Source organism: Lupinus angustifolius, chromosome LG16 (genome assembly GCF_001865875.1).
Source record: "Lupinus angustifolius cultivar Tanjil chromosome LG16, LupAngTanjil_v1.0, whole genome shotgun sequence".
Taxonomy (NCBI): Eukaryota; Viridiplantae; Streptophyta; class Magnoliopsida; order Fabales; family Fabaceae; genus Lupinus; species Lupinus angustifolius.
This window is the reverse complement of record NC_032024.1, coordinates 20,672,390-20,695,895: the sequence shown is the minus strand read 5'-3', so window position 1 is coordinate 20,695,895 and position 23,506 is coordinate 20,672,390. Positions and strand designations below refer to the sequence as shown.

The 23,506-nt window shown below is 32.0% G+C and overlaps 3 protein-coding genes across 3 annotated transcripts; all 3 read left to right on the top strand.

The window, feature by feature from the left end:
* Positions 404-3,131, top strand: LOC109329702 (GDSL esterase/lipase LTL1-like). The gene is made up of 4 exons (XM_019563456.1): positions 404-728; positions 1,200-1,327; positions 1,431-1,673; positions 2,548-3,131. The coding sequence occupies exons 1-4, from the start codon at positions 470-472 to the stop codon at positions 3,037-3,039; spliced, it is 1,122 nt and encodes a 373-aa protein (XP_019419001.1). The 5' UTR covers positions 404-469; the 3' UTR covers positions 3,040-3,131.
* Positions 5,491-7,456, top strand: LOC109329700 (GDSL esterase/lipase At5g33370-like). Its single transcript, XM_019563453.1, has 5 exons — positions 5,491-5,817; positions 5,926-6,053; positions 6,191-6,433; positions 6,655-6,910; positions 7,018-7,456. The coding sequence occupies exons 1-5, from the start codon at positions 5,493-5,495 to the stop codon at positions 7,248-7,250; spliced, it is 1,185 nt and encodes a 394-aa protein (XP_019418998.1). The 5' UTR covers positions 5,491-5,492; the 3' UTR covers positions 7,251-7,456.
* On the top strand, positions 14,903-17,671 carry LOC109329703 (GDSL esterase/lipase At5g33370-like). Its single transcript, XM_019563457.1, has 5 exons — positions 14,903-15,211; positions 15,496-15,623; positions 16,070-16,312; positions 16,755-17,007; positions 17,315-17,671. The coding sequence occupies exons 1-5, from the start codon at positions 14,959-14,961 to the stop codon at positions 17,545-17,547; spliced, it is 1,110 nt and encodes a 369-aa protein (XP_019419002.1). The 5' UTR covers positions 14,903-14,958; the 3' UTR covers positions 17,548-17,671.

Here is a 23,506-nt window from a genome sequence, read left to right as displayed (position 1 = left end):
ATATATATATATATGATCATCCACAACATAACATTTATGGAACCCACAAGTATTAAATCTACAAGTAAAAAATTATACCTAGCTGTAAGGCACTATGCATTAAACGCACAGTAACGGTGGTATAAATAATTGAATTCTAAAGTCTAACAAATCAACAATTGCTACGTACAAATAATTAAATTCCAAATTCTATAGTAGATAGTATTGGTGGCATTTCATCTTATTGTAATAGTTATTTTCACATGTTAGTTAGGCCTTTCATTAATATGGTCGCTTTCTTCATCTATGGGTGGTAGTAGAAGCAATTTAATTCAGCAATCAAAACATCACAGCAATGACCTCTATATAAAGTAACCTCTCCCAATGCATAACTCACAAATGTAGTATCCCTCATCTCTAGATAAAACTTTGCCATTTATAGTCTTAGCTTTGTTTTGGTCACACTATTATCTATCTATCTATCTCATATATGGACCAAAACAACCCAAGTTTCTTTTTCATGTCTTCTATATTTATATGTCACCTTATCTTCTTCACATGGACCATTCTTGCTCCACAAGCTGAGGCTCGACCATTTTTTGTTTTTGGTGATTCATTAGTTGATAATGGTAACAATAACTATCTTCTCACCTCTGCTCGTGCCGATTCACCTCCTTATGGGATTGATTATCCAACTCATAGAGCTACTGGTCGTTTCTCTAATGGCCTCAACATTCCAGACATTATAAGTGAGTAATGATATAATCATTGGTTTTAATAACATTTTTGGTTTAAAGTATAATGGTTAAGATTTAACTAGATGTAAAAGTGGTGTTATAGAAACTATGGGGAGATGAACATTATTTGTCTCAACATTGCAAACATTTTCAGTAAGTATAGTGGTTGTTTTATCAACATCATTTTTACTATTTACTATATAATCATTAAATCTAAATACTTTAATTTAGTAAATGAAGATTGTGTTAATGAATGCTTTAAAAAATGTTGGGACTCGGGAGATGCACATTTTTGTTTTGTGTTGTTTAAGCTTTTAACACTCTTTAATGTTGTAGCATCTAATTATTTCAGTAGCTTTCACAACTCCATACTTTTGTTGATTATGACAAACTTGTATTAGTACTACACTTAAATTTGATATGTACATCACCTAAGCTATATTTAATTTGTTGCTTCTTATATGCATATATATATAATTGTAGGTGAGAGAATTGGGTCAGAACCCACATTGCCATATTTGAGTCCAGAGCTGAATGGAGAGAGGCTATTAGTTGGTGCCAACTTTGCTTCTGCTGGAATAGGAATTCTAAATGATACTGGAATTCAATTTGTAAGCCTATAAAAAAAGTGAATTATTATTTGAGTGAATTTGTTTTCAGATTATTTGTATAAAACAAAACATATATATGGGTGGGTATATTTGGATGATGCAGGTAAACATAATCAGAATATTCCAACAATTGCAATACTTTGAGCAATATCAGCAAAGAGTGAGTGCCCTAATAGGAGAAGAACAAGCTGAAAGACTTGTGAATGAAGCACTAATCCTCATAACTTTAGGTGGCAATGATTTTGTGAATAACTATTTCTTGGTCCCTTTCTCTGCAAGATCACGCCAATTTACACTCCCTGATTATGTTGTTTACCTCATTTCTGAGTATCGCAAAATCCTTCTTGTATGTATTCCTATCCTTCGTACTCCACTTTCTTTTTCTCATCATATTATCATCATTATTATTATAAGCATGTATGGGATAGCTATAAATAATGTAAATATATAGAAGTTGCATGCTACATGCATGTGATACCCTATTATATCTTCTTTGTGTTACCTTCATTATTTGAACATTTAGAGTAACGTGTTTTATTAACTAATATTTGCATGCTGTATGTGCATTAAACTATTTTTACAAAAAAAGAATATTTTTCATCATCTTGTTTTTATGAGTTTCACCTATCAGAATTCTTTATTCCTAACTTGCACAGAACACATTAATTTTACATTTATGACATAGTTTCCCACATCCTACGTACTTCAAAACTGTTACTTCAACTAGTAGATAATTAGGTGAAAGTTATAAGTTTGAAGCCCAAATTAAACTAGATCTGAAACTTAGTTTAAAATGGTGAGTGAAATTTGCTTACACTCTCTATACGGTACTACTTGTCATTACTTCCCACAATATATTGGGTGATAGCATTCAAGAGGATGCTATAAATATAATAATGGCATGAACGGTCACCTGTTTTCACCAACCTGTCTTTTTTTCCATAACTCCACTTGTTTCACACGAGATTACTCGTCTTCAACGCTGTCTCATTTTTTATCTCGAACCAATTAAACATTGTTACTAGTTAAAATCTGATTGATCCAGAACATGAAATATATACGACCTTACAAGGTGATAGTTTGACACACCCATGCACCTTTCTAATTATTAAAATGCATGGCTCATTATTCAATACTTTTTAAGTTTATCCTAGATGAACCTCTCTCAAGTAAAATTGTCTTGTAGCTAATATATTGATGTAAATGTTGGATGGATGCAGAGGCTTTATGAATTGGGAGGAAGGAGGATTCTAGTGACAGGGACAGGACCAATAGGTTGTGCACCAGCAGAGTTAGCTCAACGTAGTAGAAATGGTGAATGTTCACCAGATCTTAATCAAGCTACTGATTTATTCAACCCACAACTTGTTCAATTATTGAATAACCTCAACACTCAAATTGGATCAAATGTATACATTTCTGCAAATGCTTTTGCTATGAATATGGATTTTATTAGTGACCCACAAGCATATGGATTTGTTACATCAAAAGTTGCATGCTGTGGTCAAGGACCATACAATGGACTTGGACTATGTACTCCTCTTTCTAACCTATGTCCAAACAGAGATCTTTATGCATTTTGGGATCCATTTCATCCAAGTGAAAGAGCTAATAGATTGATTGTTGATAGATTCATGCTTGGATCCAATCAATACATGAACCCAATGAATCTCAGTACCATCATGCTTTTGGATTCAACAACCACTTATTAACAATTACTTCTCTAAACATCTATGCCAAATTTCTACCATATGTTGTATTATTATTGATTGTTATTATTATGCTTTCTTGTTCAGTGTCAAAATTGTTTAAAATTTATTTCAAATCATCATAATAATAATATAATTAGTTTGGTTCTCCAACAAATATCATATTGTGCTTCCTTTACTATTGTTATGCAAAGATTGTATTTGCAATAAACTTAGTCCTCTAGAGAAACTTTTTTGACCCGTTCCTCCAAAGAAATTTATGACCAAATTAGTCTCACAAAGATTATATTTTCCAACAAATTAGCCCTTCAAAGAAAAGTGCACCACATTAGTGTTATAAAGATTAAGTTTGCTACCAACTATCAATTATATGAATATCTAATTTTGTCCGATCCAAAAACCTAAAAAATATATTTAATATTAAGGTTGAATTAATATTGTTTATTTATATATGATTGTCATAATAATATTCTATGACTTTTTTAAAATTATTAAGAAATCTTTTAGATATTGAGGAATAAATCTTACATAATATTTGAATTGTAAATAAAATCAATTAATTACATATTGATTCTAAATAAAAAATATCTTAATTGATTAAGATATTAATGAGAAATGAGTTAATATGAATATTTTTAGAGAAAAAGATGTATTTTACATTATTATTATTATATCATTTATAATTCATTTTTAATCAATAATCATTGACTCTTGAGCAAAAGTAATACAAATAAATATTGAATAATACACTGATTATATATCTTTATACTATCGATACATAAATATTACATTCATATTTTTATACCAAATTCTGCTTAGCAAGATTTGATGTGTTTGTTGATACATTTATTTTTAACGAAAAGAGAAAAAAATGAAAAGAAAGAATACATAAGGTAGTAGTGAAAGTATAGGAGGGTAGGTGTGATAAAAGGCCACTCTATTTATGCCATCACATGTATATTTGTCTCTTCCTAGTCCCACCCTTTAATTGAATCCTTATTATATACATATATAAGAAACAATCATATATATTGTTGATGTATATATATAGATATATTTCTTTAGATCATGTTTAGCTTAAAACAGAATAATATGAGAGTGACCGTACAATTTAATTGGAAAACCTTATGATTAATCATTAATGAATTTTAATATCTGGAATGTGATAGTGTCAACACTATAGAAGCCTGTTTTTTTTCTCATGTTACATTACATGTGCTTATGTGCTTATATTAGTGTTCCATTCATCTTTCAATATCACTACCTAATTTTGTGGTGCATAAATTCGGTTCATATATATCTGAGATTTAAGAGTTCCTTGGTTTGGTTATTTCTCTGGAATTAGATTGATTGTGATTTTGTAATTAAATAACATGTCTTATGAAATAAACTACTTACAACTTTGAAGGACCATTCAATAAACTAATCAAATTCATTGAAAAATGTTCATGTGCCATTATCAATGAAGGAAGAATATCATATTTTAATCAAATGGAAGACCTTAAGGTATATGCATTTTCCTTTCTACCAAATCAACATCCACATTCCCACCTTAATAGTTGTTTGTCTAGAAATATGCAAACCCATATTTATCCACCTCAGCGGACATTTCGTAACATTGCTCGACGATCCACTTCTATTTGTCTAGATGTGATCTACGCAGACTCAAGTGCCGAAGAATATATCATCCAAAACAAATATGATTACCTTGATAAGATATTTCTTTCATCATTCCTCTACCTTTTTTTTTATCGGCAATTGTTAGTATGTTAGTTGTTAATATGTTAGTATTTTACTGTTGTGAGACTCCACTCTTAACCTCCTACACCCTACCATCAAACCACCTTTATAACTCCCATTTTTGTTGATGGTGGGATTCGAACCCACAACCTCCTGCACTCTATTCCTTTCTACCAAATCAACCTCCTACACCCTATCATTCCTCTACCTTGTTTAGGGAATCTAGTTCTTTAGGGGTTATAGTTGATGGTTGGTTGTTTTTCAAATTAACCAATTAATCAATGCCAAAACACTAAATTAATATCTCAAAACTGCTTCATTTGATAATTTTCAAGGAACTAGCTAGTCACAAATTGTATATCATTTTAATCAAACAAGTGAGGGGATACAAAATGTATATATAATATAACATAGATAACATGCATAGACCATAGTGACTCAATAAAATGAACACATAGTGGTAAAAATAATAAATTTTGTGTGTACTTGTGGTTCTGATAAAGATCCCATCTCTACCTTTGCGGCTAGAAATAACTGATATATACCTTAGATACTGTAATAATAGATGAAAAAGGTTAACTTGATTCTTCTTCATTTGGCGGTTTGCTTTAAATCTCAACAAGAGGTGGTAGAACAAAACATTTATGAATGTAACAATGTGGTTTACACTCTAATACTCATCAACCTTATATATAGTCCTTTCACACAATTCTCTCATGCATCTTAGAATCATTAAAAAATATATAACACTAGACACACACACACATACATTGATACATAAATACAAAGCCATGGCTAGTTCTTATGTGTTTGGTGTAGCAATAAGCATTGTTGTTGTAGCTCTTTGTTCTTCTTCTGCTGCTTCTGCTCAACAACACACACGTGCTTTCTTTGTATTTGGTGATTCACTTGTCGATAGTGGTAACAATGATTTCTTAGCAACTACTGCTCGTGCTGATGCTCCTCCTTATGGCATTGATTATCCAACACATAGACCTACTGGACGATTCTCTAATGGCCTTAACATCCCCGACTTAATCAGTATAAATAAATCATTTTGATTAGTAACATTATATACCCTTTTACTAGAGTATGTGAAACCTGGTTTTGATAATGTGTATGTGAAACAATGTTATGAATTAATTTCAGGTTTGGATCTTGGCTTAGAACCTACATTGCCATATTTGAGCCCTCTACTAGTTGGAGAGAAGCTTCTAGTTGGTGCCAATTTTGCATCTGCTGGGATTGGAATTCTCAATGACACAGGATTTCAGTTTGTAAGTCTATATTAACCATAATGAGAGTTATATATGAGTCATGGGAATAACACTAATAATATATGCTGAAGAAGTAGCATAGTAATTACATATATATATATATATATATTGGTTTATTGATAGTAATTATTTGGCAGTTGCACATCATTCATATCCAGAAGCAATTCAAGCTATTCAAAGATTACCAGAAAAGGTTGAGTGCACATATTGGAAGTGAAGGAGCAAGGAGAGTAGTGAATGGAGCACTTGTTCTCATAACTCTTGGAGGCAATGATTTTGTAAACAATTACTACTTGGTTCCATATTCAGCAAGATCACGCCAATTTTCTCTTCCAGATTACGTGCACTATCTCATTTCTGAGTACCGCAAAGTTCTAAGGGTATGCATTATTAATCATCTCTTATATATTCACCAAATAATGATCTTTGCTGCATGTGCAAGTTAGTAATATCTAACATGTATGTGTGTTTTGGTTGGTGAGAATATCAAAAGTTATTATTGTCACTTTCATACATCTTATTATTATATATATTTAATGCACATTCTCAGTAGCTAGATTATATATGAAAACAACTTATATATAATTGAAAACAAATGCAGAAGCTTTATGATTTGGGAGGTAGAAGGGTACTTGTAACGGGTACAGGACCAATGGGGTGTGTTCCAGCTGAATTAGCATTAAGAAGAAGCACAAATGGTGATTGTGATGTTGAACTTCAAAGAGCTGCTAACTTATTCAATCCTCAACTTGTTCAAATGATTAATGGACTCAACCAAGAACTTGGCTCTAATGTTTTCATTGCTGCTAATGCTTATCAAATGCATATGGATTTCGTTTCCAACCCTCGAGCTTATGGTATACCTATCGTAATCGACACACGTATCCATGTCCATGCTTCATATGTGATTAGAATTTAGTTTGAATTGACATAAAGGTTGTTATATATATATTTGTGGTGACAGGTTTTGTGACATCAAAGATAGCATGCTGTGGGCAGGGCCCATACAATGGTATTGGACTATGCACACCAACCTCAAACTTGTGTCCAAACAGAGACCTTTATGCATTTTGGGATCCATTCCATCCATCTGAAAGAGCTAGCAGAATCATAGTTCAACAAATCCTAAGAGGCTCAACTGAGTATATGCACCCTATGAATCTCACCACTATCATGGCCCTTGATTCCATGACTTGATAATAATTGATGCATCTACAACCTTGTCATATTTATGTAGCATTGTTCTATGTAGTGTTGTATGCCTCCTTTGTTTTCCTATCTTCTAGATTTGATGTTCCCCTCTAGCTAGTGTGGTTTGTGATGCTAAGTTACTAAGATTATGTACCCAAATTGGTGTTGCTCTCTGCTGCCACTAATAAAATGTGTCATATCCTTTGGTTGCATCTTCTAGATTGTGAATGTGTGATTATGCTATGCACTATCTTTATGAACTTTTCAAAATACTTGACATTAGAAGAACATGAGTCAAATAAGTTTAATGATGTCAAAGTGTATAATCACAAAGTGCAACCATTTATATTCTAAATTAAATCTTAAAAGCTATTTATAAGTATTCCCTTATAATCTAAAATCATCAAGTTTTGTCATTTTCTTCCTATGATTGGAAAGACAAGTTTTGGTGTGTGACTCATGTTCTTATTTTCTTTTCCTTCCTCATTCAAACAAGGAAAATAGAATATTCTTTGTATTTTTCCCAATCCATTTTATTTCCTCTTGTTTTCTTCCTTTAAAGACACATGCTTAAAGGATGTGTCTATTATCAACACTTTAACATCAAAATGCTTCATTTGTCAAGTTAAGATTTTGATGCACTTGGTTATTTAAGAATGAATACACTACAAATTCATTTGAAAATAATCTTATTTATTAAGGTAGAGTCAACAATTTAGGCTATCTAATTGGATTTGGGCTGAAGTGATTAGGACTCGAGCCCAATTGAGCCAGACCAAATTAGTTGACCAAAAATGGTTGTATATGCACTTAGGCATACCAACATGAGATCCAACTCATTTTGAGTATGATCAAGTCCAACAAAATATTGTCTAATGTTTATTCCACAACATTTTCTTCACTTATTTTAGATAGCCTTACTATGAGATCAATGATGAATAAACTTACCTATTACATTATTTTTATTAGAGTAAATTATACCCTTTAGTTTTATTCAAATTATATAAATTATCCATTTTTTATACCTATACAAATCACGCCTAATTATTACACAAACCATCCCTGATTATATACATACATTACACTAATCACCAATATAAGAGAGATAAATATAATTTCTTAAACAAAAAATAGTGACAAATGTAATTAAGTTAAGCAAAATATGATATATTGTGAAGACAAGTCAAAATAGTATAAGATTCAATATATATTTATTATTTTGATTACTTACAATATAATGAACCAAAAATAATGAATAAACATTGACTCTTATAATATTTGAACTTGTCTTCACAATATACCATATTTTATTTGACTTAATTACACTCGTCAACATTTTTTGTTTAAGAAATTAAACTTATCTTTCCTATAGGGTGGTGGCCAATGTAATGTATGTATATAATTATGGGTGATTTGTGTAAGTTTAAAAAAAATGAATGATTTGCGTAATATCACTAAACTCAGGGGTGTCACTATAATTAATTGTGCTTATTATTAAGGATTTCTTAAAGATATGTTTGCGAGTTAGACTTTAGAGGAAAAAGAAGAAAATTATAATATTTTAGTGTCATCTCATAAATCTACTTCATCGTTCAAAGTTATTACCCTAAAAAACAAACAAACATTTCAAAATCGTGTGTATTTTCTCATAGACACATCCTTGTGTAAGTGTAGGGCGTGTAGGATGTGTGAGTACCAAAAAGTAACCACATGAAAAGAAATACAAGTATAAAAAACCTCCTAAATGCATTTAATAAATATACCTACCTTAAGAGGGGTGGCTACCTAAAAACAATGTTGAAATAAATATAAAGGGACCAATGTAAGAGTCATGAATCACTTATAGTATGTTGTGACATTAACTCAGCCTCCAAATGCGTTATATGGAGTAAATTAAAATAAACCTAAATGCAATTTGACCTTGACCAATGTTTTCATTACAATGAAGCCCTAGCAAAATATAAGACAACCACAAATTAATAAGGGATATATTTATTTACTTATTTATTTAAGGAAATATAAATAAGGTCATCCTACAATGTAAATTATTTTATTTATTTACTGGAGTGAAGAAGGTAATTAAACATACAGGTATAAGTTTGTGTGGATGATATATACTTGATGAGTTTCATTTTAATTTTTGGGTTTGAATAGCCTGAAAAGTTGGTTGAAGAAAAATATCCTAGTAGCTAGATACAATTATAGATGGATCAAATTAAAGGGGTGAAGGGATGTTAGTTGAACCGTTTTCTCCAGCAAAATTATTTGATGTCAAGGATATTAGGTGATGAGTGGTTGGTATTATAAAGTCTATACACCTCATACCATTACTTTTACTTTCATCATTCATATATTACCATATCAAGTGGCCCCTATAATCATTCATTAACCTTCATAGATAAAAAAAACACATAAGTATTGTTTTAATCCATCAATGTTTAAGGTTCATTCATAGCTCTAAAATAAAAGCACATAATTGTGTCGACTTGTTTAGGTACATGCTAGCATTTAAAGTTTTAAACAATGGTTGGTATTAAAAAGAAAATTATGCTTTTTTATTTATTTTCCTCCATTTATTTGATGGATATATACTCGTTTAAATTCGAGTTATTTCTTTTTAATTTCTTTGACCATTAGGAGGAAAAGAAGAAGGTGGTGATGGGTACTGGGTAATTAAGCTTACAATTTACAAACTAGTGTTTACTCAGTCTACTATATAATGAATGTCGTTTTTCCTATTCATTAATGCGTTTTTATAAATGATTATAAATGTCTAGTTGACAACCAATATGGTACGTAGTTTTGGGTGTTCACCTTGGGAGCACATATATTGTTAGATAAAGTGAGCTGTTACATGTATCATTTCTTATGATTGGTTGAGAAAATATTTAAGTTATAAACTTAATAATTAAGTGCATTTTTGACCAATCATAATAAATGACATAAAATGACACATTTTTTCGGACAACAAATATGTTTACGTTCAACTTTCTTTCACCCTAGTTCCAGGATATGTCACAAACCAACCATTTATGTGCAGACCAAACGAAATATAGGACAAACAAGATCTAGCTTATACAACTGTCAACAATGGTGGAGAGGTGTCACCCCGATTACAGGTTATAGAAAACGTCAATACAAATAGAAAGATCAACGCACCATTAAGCAAAAATAAAATAAAATAGAATTAACAACCACACAATTTGAAAATCATAACCACATATATTATTGTATTAGTCTCACATTGTCTAGTATTGGAATAGAGCTGAGTAATCATTGTTATATATTGGACTCAAATCCCTTGTTATAATGTGTACCAAATAGACAACTTCATGGACACTTCGACCCATGAGTGTACTAGAGCTTGCAATCCTTATTATCTAATAATATCTTGGTAGTCGCTCAATGCTCATGAGGACGTAGGTACAATTGACCGAACCATGTTACCAATTTCTCTCGTCTCTTCTTTTCTATTTATTCTACACACTTTATTTGATTACTTATGGCCAACGATGCACAACGATTGCTTTCGCTGTACCAACAATTGGTATCAGAGCCAATGGGTAGATGACACTTAACCTAAACATTAGATTATGGCTATATAGGGCGAAGGCATGTTGGTTGGACAAGGTCTATAAGGTATTGTACGATGATAAAGTAGATGAGTTGAAGGAGAAGGAAACATGACGTGAACATGATGGGGCCAGAGTTGTGTTTGTGCCAGAACCCAAGAAGTCCATGTATTGGATTGAGACTGAGGTGGAGATAGAGGTGATGAGTCAGATTTGACAATATCTCCTAGATGTTGAGAGAATGATGTCATTTGAGATGAAAACTAGAATATCTTAATGGTGTGTCTATGACGTCGTAATGAAGGATATTAATTATTAGTGGATCTACAAAAGCACAGAGGCGTTAGTTTACTTTGATGTGGAGTGTAACACGAGCATTGGCTTGACTGTAAGGTGTAACACAAACACTAGTAGAGATGCAAGGTGTGATATGCGCATTGGCTTGGATGCAAAGGTGTGAGATAGGCATTGATTGACATTGATGCAAAATGTATTCCTTGTGTATACTCCTTATGGTGGTGTATGATAGTTCTTTTGAACTATGATTATCAGATTAGACAATGGTGGTAGCGCTTGAGGTTTTTTAAGGAAACTCCATAGTTCAACTAATTGAGTATTGAAGAAAGCAATTGTTAGTGAACTTTGATGTAAATGTTCCATAATATCAAAATACTTCATAACAATAGATGGCTAGGCAGCATGTTTCATTAGATGGTGGTATGAGAAGGTGCATTAAAAGTTTGGAGAGCTAAGCTCTTGGTAACATCATCAATGATACTCAGAAAAGCTTATACTGAAGGGGAGGGGGAATCTCTTATGTGGAGGAGTTATTTAAGAAAATTAGGCATTAAGGAAGGTGGAACAAAATATTCGCTAAGGTGGAAATTCTTGCATAGAGTTCCTAATGAGCGAAATATTCATCTATTTCAATCAAAGTGAAGATTGTTGGGATGCTTGAAATACATTATTATATTAGTCCCAAATTGCCTAATATTATAATATAGTAGAGTAATCAATGTTATATATTGGATTCAAGTCCCTTGTTATAATGTGCACCATATAGAAACACTTCATGTGCTCTTGGGCACATAGGTGTGCTAGAGCTTGTAATCATTATTCTATAATAATATCTTAGTAGTCACTCAACACTCCTGGGATGAAAACACAATTGGTCGAATCCCATTACCAAATTCTCTTGTCCAGTGTTGTTAAAACCGTACCGGTTATCAAACCGGTCAGGGTACTGGTATAGTGGTACAGTGGTTCAACCAGTGGTTCAGTAATTAAACCGCATGCCGGTTAAACCGGACATACTTACTTATATTTATATATATATAAACCTATAACAAAAAAAATTCCAAATAGGTAGCTCAAATTTATAATCAATAATAAATTTAGAGTTTTAACATTTAACATCAATGAGTCAAAATTGTCTAATATGAATATTACACTTTTCTACCAAATCCTATCTTCAGACAGTACTCCAAGATTACACAAATGTCACTGAGATTACACACGAATGTTAGGAACCAAAATGTGTAATTTAAGTATGTCTTGGAAGCATGTGTCTTGAAGTGTTGAAGAAGAGTTAAAAAGATGGGTCATCCTTGTAATGAGTTTTTAAGTTTTTAAAAAAAAAATATATATAAATGTGTATAAACTGGCCGGTTTAGTAAAATACCGGCCGGTTCACCGGTTCTGACCGGTTTTGACCGGTTTGGACCGATTTTTGACCGGTTTTGACCGGTTTGATACTTGGCCGGTTCAACACCTGTACCGTACCGGTTAGGGGACCGGTTCACCGGTTTTCCGGTTGAACCGGCCGGTACGGTACGGTTTTAATAACTATGCTCTTGTCTCATCTCTTCTATTTATTCTATGCACTTTATTTGATTACTTGTGACCAACGCTATGCAACGATTGCTTCCGCTACACTAACACAACAATATAATCTGAATCAAATTGTAGATATTGATATTGCTTATATAAATTATGAGAATCACAAATTACCTTTGTTAAACTATAGCCAAAGTCTAAAATCCTATAAAATTTTATAAGTCCTTTAATATTGATAACAATATGTATTTTTATAAGCCCTTTAATATTGAACATTTTATTGTTGATATCATTAGTTATTCATGTTTGAACCTCAAAATCATCTCTGAATGAAGTGTAACTTTGGCAATACGAAGAATGTGAATGCATATTATTTGTTTGGTTGAGTTATTCGTCTTATCTTAACTATTATCATTTAACAACTACAAAAAATTTGTTTTCAACAAGGAAGACCAACCAAAAATATGTAGTAAGATAAAAGATAAATTTCTTGTAGATAATATTATCATTTATATTGAAAATAAAATAATTGAAAATTGTACCCCAATTCAATCATCAATGAGTTTAAATATTTAAAAGAACGAATAACAACACTTTAAATGAATTTACATTTTTTATTTAATGTCTTTAATTGCGAATTATTGTTATTTAGAATTAATATGTTATTTTGATACTTTAAATGAATGTATATATATGAAATGAATCAAGTGAGAATAGATCTCAAATAAAAAAATATGAGAAAAATAAATTTATGTATTACAAGCATACATAAATGATTATGATTAAAAATTAATTATTTGTCACATGATTACTTCTTTTAACCTTGACAGTTCAAATAAAATCTAATGATTCATATTAACAATTTTCATTTCTTTCCATAACAATTATTTTTACTTGAGTCACTTCTTTTATATATATATATATATATATAAATATATATGTTTGCTAACATAAATCAAGTTGTTTTCATGAATGATCATGTTAACATGTACCCAAATATTTGGACCAAAAATCTAGATTTTATAGGCTCATACAACTTCATTTCAAAAATATTTCAAATAATTTATGTTATTTTGTTTTAAAACATACGTTATTTTGTTTTAAAACATTTATTACATTATCTCTCTTCATATTTAGTCTCACTTCTCAATTCAATTACTTCATTTTAAGTATCAATCTCCTTTCTTACAATATAGGTGCACCATGTAGATATATTCATATGTTGTTAAAATCTTCACTTGGTTGTTCAATATTTTTCTGTATTGCTTTTCAAAGTAGTTGACATGTTTAGTTTTAAACAATTTTATTAAAAAATTGTCAATGTGGTGGCATGCACATTCACAAGCTTGGAGAAACTTAATTTAAATGAAGATTGCCCCACATTGTACCACCTTATAAAGGTTGCCCCAAACTATAAAAAAGATGCTATATGAGGAAGATGAATATTATTTCATCTTTTTTATATATATATATATATATATATTCTTTCTATTAAAAAAATACATATGTTCCCCTCAAATATTACACAAATTTTCACTTCTTTTTATATTATTATTGGATAAATATTATATTTTTTCAGGTACTCGGTCATAAATATAGTACACAATATTCAAGAATTTCTATTTATTATTATTATTATTTTGGTTTGTGTTTTTGATAGTACCAAAGATATGTCCCTATCTTTATTTTGGTTTGTGATAAAACAATTTGTATTTTTTACCATGATATTGAGATGGCAAGTATTATCATTTTAGTTTTGTCAATATTACTTTTTACATGAAAAATAAGTTTAAAAGAAGTCTAATAAAATGATTTAGTGAAATAAGTTTCTTAAGAAGAAAAAAGAAAAGTAAAAAAAAATACAAGTTAATATATGAATAAATCTAATAAATTTGAGATTTTATTTGAAAACATGATATCATATTTATTGATGTATTTCTTTTCTTAATGTATTGAATGGATAGCTCCTATAATTATTATTTTCATAATTGTTTTACATAATCATTATCCAGATCAAGTGTTAATCTCATAGTTGTGGATGTTGAGTATACTATTAGAAGAAATTAAAATAATCGTGGGTAAACATATTTTTATTTTGCACACTCAAGTGCTACATTCATAACCCTACCAAAGGTCACAGGGTCCTAGAACTATATATATAAGACCTCCCAAGTACTCCACTTGTACACCAACATAGCAACTTCATTTTTGTATAAGTTCGAAGAGTAGCTCAATACTATATATATATATTCCACTCTATTTTGCATAACCACAACTCCTTTTATTCTCTTCATATCAAATAATCCATGGCTACCAATGCATTTTTCTCATCATCATTCATTGTCTTAGCACTTTTGATGGTAGTAGTAGCATGCTGCTTCAAAGGTGCAGAAGCAGCACGTGCTTTCTTTGTGTTTGGGGATTCACTGGTTGATAATGGCAACAACAACTACTTGGCAACAACAGCTAGAGCAGATTCTCCTCCTTACGGAATTGATTATCCAACTCGAAGACCCACTGGCCGTTTCTCTAATGGCTATAACATTCCTGATTTTATCAGTTACCAACTTCTTCACTCTATTACTTTAGATTTTATAAATTTGATCACACTTAACCTTGTTTACCTTAATTGTTGGTGATAATTAAGATTGTAATGTGTTGATGAAACAACCATAATAGCAACATTAGTTTAGTCTTATTAGTTGAATATCAAATAAATAATCAGCAAGATCATTATTTCATAATTATACAGCACATGGTGGGACATTATTGTTTACTTTATAATCTGCATTTAAAATAGTGAAGTTAGCAATAATGATGATGATATTTGTGTGATTTTGTAGGTCAAGCACTTGGGGCAGAACCTACATTGCCTTATTTAAGTCCAGAGCTCAATGGGGAAAGATTGCTTGTTGGTGCCAACTTTGCTTCTGCAGGCATTGGAATTCTCAATGACACTGGAATCCAATTTGTATGTCACAAAATTAAATGTTTCCATATACTATTTCTACTCTTTTTGTTCTTGTTCAACTGTATAGTATATCTAACTTCACTGTACTAACGTTATGAGAAACAAAAAAAAGCTTGATTGTACTAAAGTAGTAAAATATCGAATCATTATGTTGAATCTATAATAATGTGTCAATTATTCTACGGAAAATAGGTAAAGTGACAATTGTTTAGTAGTTTAGAAAATACATTATAATTTGGTTTTATTATACATTATAATAGTATTTGAATAATTGACCGTAACTCTATCACTAGAGTTATTTTTCATATATTATTATCATGATGAGTTTTATTATCATGTTAGAATAAACGCAAGCTGCATTTGCCATGAATCATTTTTCATATATGATCCATGCAATGTGAGAGACTTTAACAAGAATATATATGAATTTTTTGTTGCAATTTCAGATAAACATTATAAGAATATCAAGACAACTAGAATATTTCCAAGAATACCAACAAAGGGTTAGTGCTATAATTGGAGAGGAACAAGCTCAAAGCTTAGTGAATGATGCATTAGTCCTTATCACTCTTGGAGGCAATGATTTCGTCAATAACTATTACTTGGTTCCTTTCTCTGCAAGATCACGCCAATTTGCTTTACCAGATTATGTCAAATATTTGATTTCTGAGTATAAGAAGATCCTAAGGGTAAATTACTCACTCATTAATTATAACCTTATTTCATGACCAACTTAATTTATTTTCTAGGTAGTTAAATAAGTCATTTTCCTTCCACATGATTATCGCTTTGCTCATTAAATTCACTTTTATATCTTGTATTGAGAGTGACAACTTAACTTATGACTTTAATTTCTTAAGCTACTTTATAAGGGTTTAATTATAACAAGGAATATGTACACACAAAAAACTTATAATAAGAGATTCCATTGTTAGAATAATACTTAAAACTACAACCTTTACAGAATACTAGATATACCCTTATTTTTATACACGTTTCATCTTACAAACAAATAATTCATAAACATTATTTAAAGTGTAGAATAATAATTTTCTTTACAATGAAGTGTAGATATAAAAATATAAATGCATGTTATAATATATAACATTTGAATATGAAATTGTGTTTCAGCATTTATATGATCTTGGAGCACGTAGGGTGTTGGTAACAGGAACTGGTCCATTAGGTTGTGTTCCAGCAGAATTAGCTCAAAGAAGCAGAAATGGTGAATGCTCAGCTGAACTACAACGTGCTGCATCATTATTCAACCCTCAACTTAATCAAATAATCCAACAACTTAACACTGAAGTTGGTTCAAATGTCTTCAATGGAGCCAACACACAAGAGATGCACAATGACTTCATCAATAACCCTCAAGCATTTGGTAAATACACTAATTTCCCTTATTAAAACCAATTCTCTAATTTAAAAAAATAAATTAAGAAAATGACAATATACATATTATACATTTTGATTTATGACAATATACTATATATTTTGCATCTATTTATGAGCGGTAGAGTAGGTATAGAACAATAAGAGACATTCAACTAAAAGTGGCCAGTACTTTAATTAAAGGGACAAAGTTGATGTTATTTTCTCTTTTATGACAATGATGCAATAAGGCTTTATATCATTTCATTTGCATTAAAGATACATATATTATAAAGCATTTGGTGTTGTGGATGCAGGGTTTATTACAGCAAAAGTAGCATGTTGTGGTCAAGGACCCTATAATGGTCTTGGATTGTGCACTACAGCATCAAATTTGTGCCCAAATCGTGACCAATATGCATTTTGGGATCCATTTCATCCATCAGAAAGGGCCAACAATTTGATCACTCAACAAATCTTGTCTGGCACTACAAAGTATATGTATCCAATGAATCTCAGCACTATTTTGGCACTTGATTCCAAGAACTAGCTAAATAGCTAGCTGATACAGGAACTACCATTATTTTTAGTACTCCTCCTTAATTTGTATCTTACAAATAAGATGTACTTGGTTTAATTTGTGATATTATATATTTATGTTTGAATGTCTTAAAAATTAAACTGGAACCTCTGGCTCTCCACGTTAGTAAATGTTACTTTATAGTAAATTATATGTTGTTTTAGATGGATAATCGAGTACCATGTTCACTCTCATTGGCCTTTTGAACTCAAAAACCCAAGAATAATCAAGTGAACTTTTGTCTTCCGTGATTTGTTTGTTTATTACTCCGTTTTCCAAATTAATGTTTAAGATTATACAAATACATTAGAATCCACCAACAATATACTAGTATAATAGTGTCAATATGTTAAGAACTCGATAAAGAAGTCATTTTTAATGTTAATATGACTTGTTAGACTTCTTTATTTTGTTACATTTTATGTATGAATATAATAAAGTTGACTCTCATAAGACAAAAGAGTGTCTTGACCAACTTTTTTATTTTAAATTAAAGTATAAATTTTTTTCGAAAAATTAAAAAATAATCAGCCAATCAATTATTTTCTAGAAGAACAACATAATATTGATTTCCCTATTGTAACTAGGGATACGTAAGAGTAAATAACTTTCCTGTAAGAAATTAAACCTTCGACCTTTGACATAATACGATACCTGAGGATCCAATGATGTTTTAGTTTACACCACTAGAACAATGTCTCGTTGGTGAAAAAAACAAATTTATATTACTCCAGGCACCTTTTCTTCGAGTGCAACTTTGCAATTTCTTTATGGAATTGGCTTGGTAACCTTATTGGTTCTCCTTTGGATAAGTCTTCAATTGATAGCCTCTTCATGGTCTGTCTGCCATGTTGGAGCCCTCAGTTGAAGCTTGTGGTTTCAGCTTGTATAATCCACATAATTTCCAGCATCTGGTATTGCAGAAATCAAAGCAGGTTTGAGGACAACAAAGTCAGCCTTATCCAAGCGTGTCATGCTATCAAGAGAGACTTGGCCTTATCTGGAAACCATTCAAGGTTGGCTGCAAAGCCTTCCTTGTATGAGTTTGGTTTAATCAGAGTCTTCCAGATTACTCCTAAGTTTCTCCCTGCTCCTGGCATTTCCCAGGTTCTGTGGCTCCCTCCTTCTCAGGGTTGGGTAAAGGTGAATTCGGATGATGCTGCCCGTGGCTCACCAGGTCAGGCAGGAGGAGGTGCCATTTTTAGAGACAGTAATGGGGATTTCTTGGGTTGTTTTTCTATCTATCTTGGCATACAAGACTCTTTATATGCAGAGTTGTTCACTGTCATTTCTGCAATCCATCTAGCCAAAGTTATGTCTTGGAATGCCTTATGGTTAGAATGTGACTCAAGTATGGTTGTTGAAATCTTCAATGGAAACATGACTCCTTACTGGAAGTTAAGGAACTATTGGGATCATTGCAAGATCATATTGTACTCTATCAATCTCAAGGTCTCTCACATCTATAGAGATGGGAACTCTTGTACTGACAAGCTTGCAAATTATGGTGTAACTTATAAATCTGATTTTTGGTGGAACTCAATTCCTCAATTTCTTTCTTCTGAGTTTAATAGGAATAGAATGTTTTTGCCTAGCTATAGGTTCAAAAGTTTGTAATGTCCTTATTGTAAGTTTCCTCATTAATATATCTTATCGGGTGCTTTGACACCCTTGGATTCTCCCTCAAGGAGGGACACACTTTTACATTGCAATTCTCTAATTTAGAATTTGAGATTCTCTTCTCTATCACGACTGAGTAATTCCCTTTCTTTCTAGGATTGGGGCTATGCCCTTTTACATTCAATAAACAATTATTCTTACTTCTATTTTATTGAGTGTTGGATTTGAATCATTAAACTGAGTTTTATTTGTGTGAGTTGTTTGGCCAACAAATTACACCTCTTAGATACATTGGGGAAAGACCGAGAGGTGAACTCAACTATCTGATCATTCAGTTATTCAAACTAGAATCTTAATTGTGCAAGAGTGCCACGTTGTCTAATATATTTCCATCTGAGGACTTCCAAAATTTTAATAACAATTCAAGCTTAATTGGGGGGATGCTTTCACTGAAAAAGGCTTGATAGATGTATTTACAATGAAACTTGGATCACATCTTGGCAGTAGATGTCATGTTGCACTCTTCTTACAGTCTCATCATATCACCATGTTATTCTCCTAGGCTCTGAATCTTCTTCAGTCATCAGAACTTCTCAATCTAGATTTCATAAAATGTGGATTAGGCATTTAGACTGCAATAGATTGGTTGAGGAAACTTGGGGGAATCAATCTATGGTTGTCCTATGTTCATCCTCTCTCAAAAACTTAAAAATCTCAAGTATAAGCTAAAGGACTGGAATATAAATGTGTTTGGAAATTTCCTTCTCAGAATCAAGAATGTTTTTGCCAATGTTGAGAGAATTCAAAATTGCATCAATGCCTCTGGTCTAGACCCAAACTTATTGGATCAGGATCTCTATGCTCAAAATCAGTTGATGGAAGCCTTAGTTATTGAGGAGGATTTTTGGAAGGAAAAATCTAGACTAAATTGGAACATACATGGAGACATGAATACAAGTTTCTTTCACAAGGTCACAAAACTAAGGCAAACCACTAAATCAATGTCTATCCTTAAGAATGGGGATACTGTTCTGACCACTCAAGAGGAAATCAGTAACCATGCTATTTTCTTCTACAAGGAGTTGTTTGCCTCCAACAATAATTATCCCCCTAACTTCTAATCCAGAATGTAATACCAAGTCTGGTGTGTGATGATGAGAATACTATGTTAACTGGTGTTCCTACTAAGATGAAATAAAGGAAGTTGTCTTTTCAATGAATGGAGAGGGTGTCCCTAGTCCTCATGGTTTTGGTGGATGTTTCTATCAATACTTTTGGGACATTGTTGGCAAGGTTGTATGCAACTCTGTCATTCAATTCTTTTTGTAGGGTTGGTTACTGCCTAATGTCAACTCTAATTCTGTAATTATGATTCCTAAGTCTCCTAATGCAGAGAGAATTGAGGATTATAGACCCATTACTCTAGCAAATTTTCAGTTCAAGATCATCTTCAAGGTCTTAGCTGATAGACTTGCTTCTATTGCAGCCAGATTATTTCCCCTTAACAAAGAGGTTTCATCAAGTATATACACATAAAAGATTGTTTCTGCATTGCTTCTGAAGCAATAAACCTGCTTGAGCATAAAACTTTTGGAAGTAACTTGACAATCAAGTTAGACATAACAAAAGCTTTTGATACTATGGATTGAGGATTTCTACTTGACACTTTAAGGGCTTTTGGTTTCAATGAGACATTCACTAAGTGGATCAACACTATTCTCCTCTCTACAAAACTTTTAATTAATATTAATGGCCAAAACATGGATTTTTTCAACTATTGCAGAGGTGTTAGGCAGGGAGACCCTCTCTCCCATTCTTTTTTGTTTGGCAGAGGATGTTCTGAGTAGAGGATGTTAAGAGGACAAGATGAGACCTATATTTGGCCCTAGGAACCTGTAGATTTCTAGTCATATCCTTTATGCAAATGACATATTGATCTTCTGTAGGAGTATTAAAAGGGAGTTTGATAGCCTCAACCAGCTTCTTGATGACTATGCTGAGACCTTAGGCCAGATCATTAATCCATCAAGGTGCAAATTCTACACTGCCAAAGCTACCTTTAGGAAGATTGCTAATCTATCATCTTCACTGGGCTTTTTAGATGGCTCTCTTCCATTCCACTACTTGAGGGTCCACCTCTTCAAAGGTAAGCCAAAAAAGGTTCATCTTCATTCAATTGCTGACCAAATCACTCAGAAGTTGGAAAATTGGAAAGGTTTGACCTTGTCAATTATGGGAAGGGTTGAACTTGTTAAATCAGTGGTTCAAAGTATGTTGATTTAAAGCTTTCACATTTACGCATGGCCTTCTAAGTTGATTACACATCTAGACTCTTGCATAAGGAATTTCATATGGTCTGGTGATATAAAGGTCAAAATGCTGGTAACTATTGCTTGGGCTCAAGCCTGCTCACCTTCTAAGATGAGTGGCTTGGGAATCAAATCTCTCAAGAAGATGAATCAGACTGCTTGGGAAGTGACGACTTCTGATCAGGCCTGGGCAATTCTTTACATAACCAGATTTGATGACTCTTGCACCCCTTCAAGCAGATAATTCAAATCCTCTATTTGGCAGGATATAAGGCAAAATTGGCAGCTAACCATAGTTCATTCTAGATGGTTATATAGAAATGGTTAGCACGTAAACTTTTAGACTAATAATTGGCTTGGAGAGCCGTTGGTTCACTCTCTTAGCATCCCTCAGGAATGGAACTCTAATCTCAAGGCCTCAATTGCTGATTTCATACATGATTCGAAATGGATAGTTCCAAATTGGATGATTGAGGGCTTCTCCTCATATAACTCTCCAAATATCAAGAACAATCACTTCTTTTAAGGAAGACAAATTCATATGGAAAGAATCAAATGATGGTAACCTCACTCTTAAAGAGGCTTATCAATGCATAAGCCCTATCACTCATACACTAAACTAGTGGAAATCAATCTGGTCTTCCTCAATTCCTCCTTCTAAAGCCTTCACAACTTGGAGATTGATCAAAGGGAAAATGTCAATTGATGAGAATATCCAGAAAAAAAGTTGCTCTTTAGTTTCCAAATGCAATCTTTGCAGGGCTAGTGTGGAAAGTTCTCACCATCTTTTTCTCCTATTCCCTTTTGCAATTGCTCTATGACAATGGATATGTAGTCTCTTTTCCGTTCATATTGATACAACTTCATTTTCAAGCATTCTACTAGCCTGTAGGAAGAATTTCAGCCCTCAACTTATGTCATTGGTGGTTGCTCCCATTGTGCATACTATCAATACTATCTGGTTTTGCAGAAACCAAGATAGATTCCAAGACATAACCATCACCTTGTCTAAGGTCATGGTTAAGATCAAATTGACAATCACTCTTTCTAGCAATACATCAACAACCATTGCTAGTTCATCTATACAAGAATTTTCAATCTTCAAATCTCTCAAAATTAATTATAAAACTACACCTAGAATCATAGAGGTGATGTGGCTCCCTCCTTCTTGGAATACTATGAAAATCAACTCTAATTGAGCTGTTAAAGAAACTCCTGGTCAATCAGGGAGGGGTGCATTTTTTAGGAACTTCAAAGGGGACTTTCTAGCCTGCATAGTTGATTACTTTGGGGTGTAAGATACTTTATTTACTGAACTTAATATGACAATGATGGCAATTGAATTTGATAAAAAACAAGGTTGGAATTCCATTTGGTTAGAGTGTGACTCATATTTGGTGGTGGATATTTTCAAAGGCAAAGGCATTTGCAATAGATGGATTAGATGCTACAATACAATTTCATCTATGAATTTCTCTATATCTCACATTCATATCTCACATTTATATGAATTTCTCTATATCTCACATTTTCAAATGATTTCTATATAAACAAGTTAGGTTTGCCTAGCTATAGATTCATTTCAATGTAATCTCCTTGTAATCTCTCTAAATCAATATAGTTTGTGGAGTGCTTTGTTGCTTAAAAAATATTAACCTTAATGTGATTTTATACAATTTGAATGTATTATTTTTAAGGTGCTTTGATTTAGAGTTAAACTTTATTAGTACTAAGTTTCCGTAGCTTGATATAACATTATTAACATGAAAGGAAGGAAAAGTGAAATTAGAGAAAACAAGAAATTATTAATCCAAAAGACAAGTGCATGAAAAATTATGTAATAATATATAATAGAGTGCAAAAGAAACTATTCAACATTTAAAATATCAATTTGGAAATATATAAACAAAGTTTTATGACATGAATTGCATTTAAATTTTATTGTGATTGTTTTTCTTTTCCCACAAATCAGTAGTTTTTAATTTATATATATATATATA

Coding starts and splice junctions, on each gene's coding strand:
- LOC109329703 (XM_019563457.1), top strand. CDS start 14,959: ATGGCTACCAATGCATTTTTCTCATCATCATTCATTGTCTTAGCACTT. Junction 15,212..15,495: donor TAACATTCCTGATTTTATCA/GTTACCAACTTC, acceptor GTGATTTTGTAG/GTCAAGCACTTGGGGCAGAA. Junction 16,313..16,754: donor AGTATAAGAAGATCCTAAGG/GTAAATTACTCA, acceptor ATTGTGTTTCAG/CATTTATATGATCTTGGAGC.
- LOC109329700 (XM_019563453.1), top strand. CDS start 5,493: ATGCATCTTAGAATCATTAAAAAATATATAACACTAGACACACACACA. Junction 5,818..5,925: donor TAACATCCCCGACTTAATCA/GTATAAATAAAT, acceptor AATTAATTTCAG/GTTTGGATCTTGGCTTAGAA. Junction 6,054..6,190: donor ATGACACAGGATTTCAGTTT/GTAAGTCTATAT, acceptor ATTATTTGGCAG/TTGCACATCATTCATATCCA.
- LOC109329702 (XM_019563456.1), top strand. CDS start 470: ATGGACCAAAACAACCCAAGTTTCTTTTTCATGTCTTCTATATTTATA. Junction 729..1,199: donor CAACATTCCAGACATTATAA/GTGAGTAATGAT, acceptor ATATAATTGTAG/GTGAGAGAATTGGGTCAGAA. Junction 1,328..1,430: donor ATGATACTGGAATTCAATTT/GTAAGCCTATAA, acceptor TGGATGATGCAG/GTAAACATAATCAGAATATT.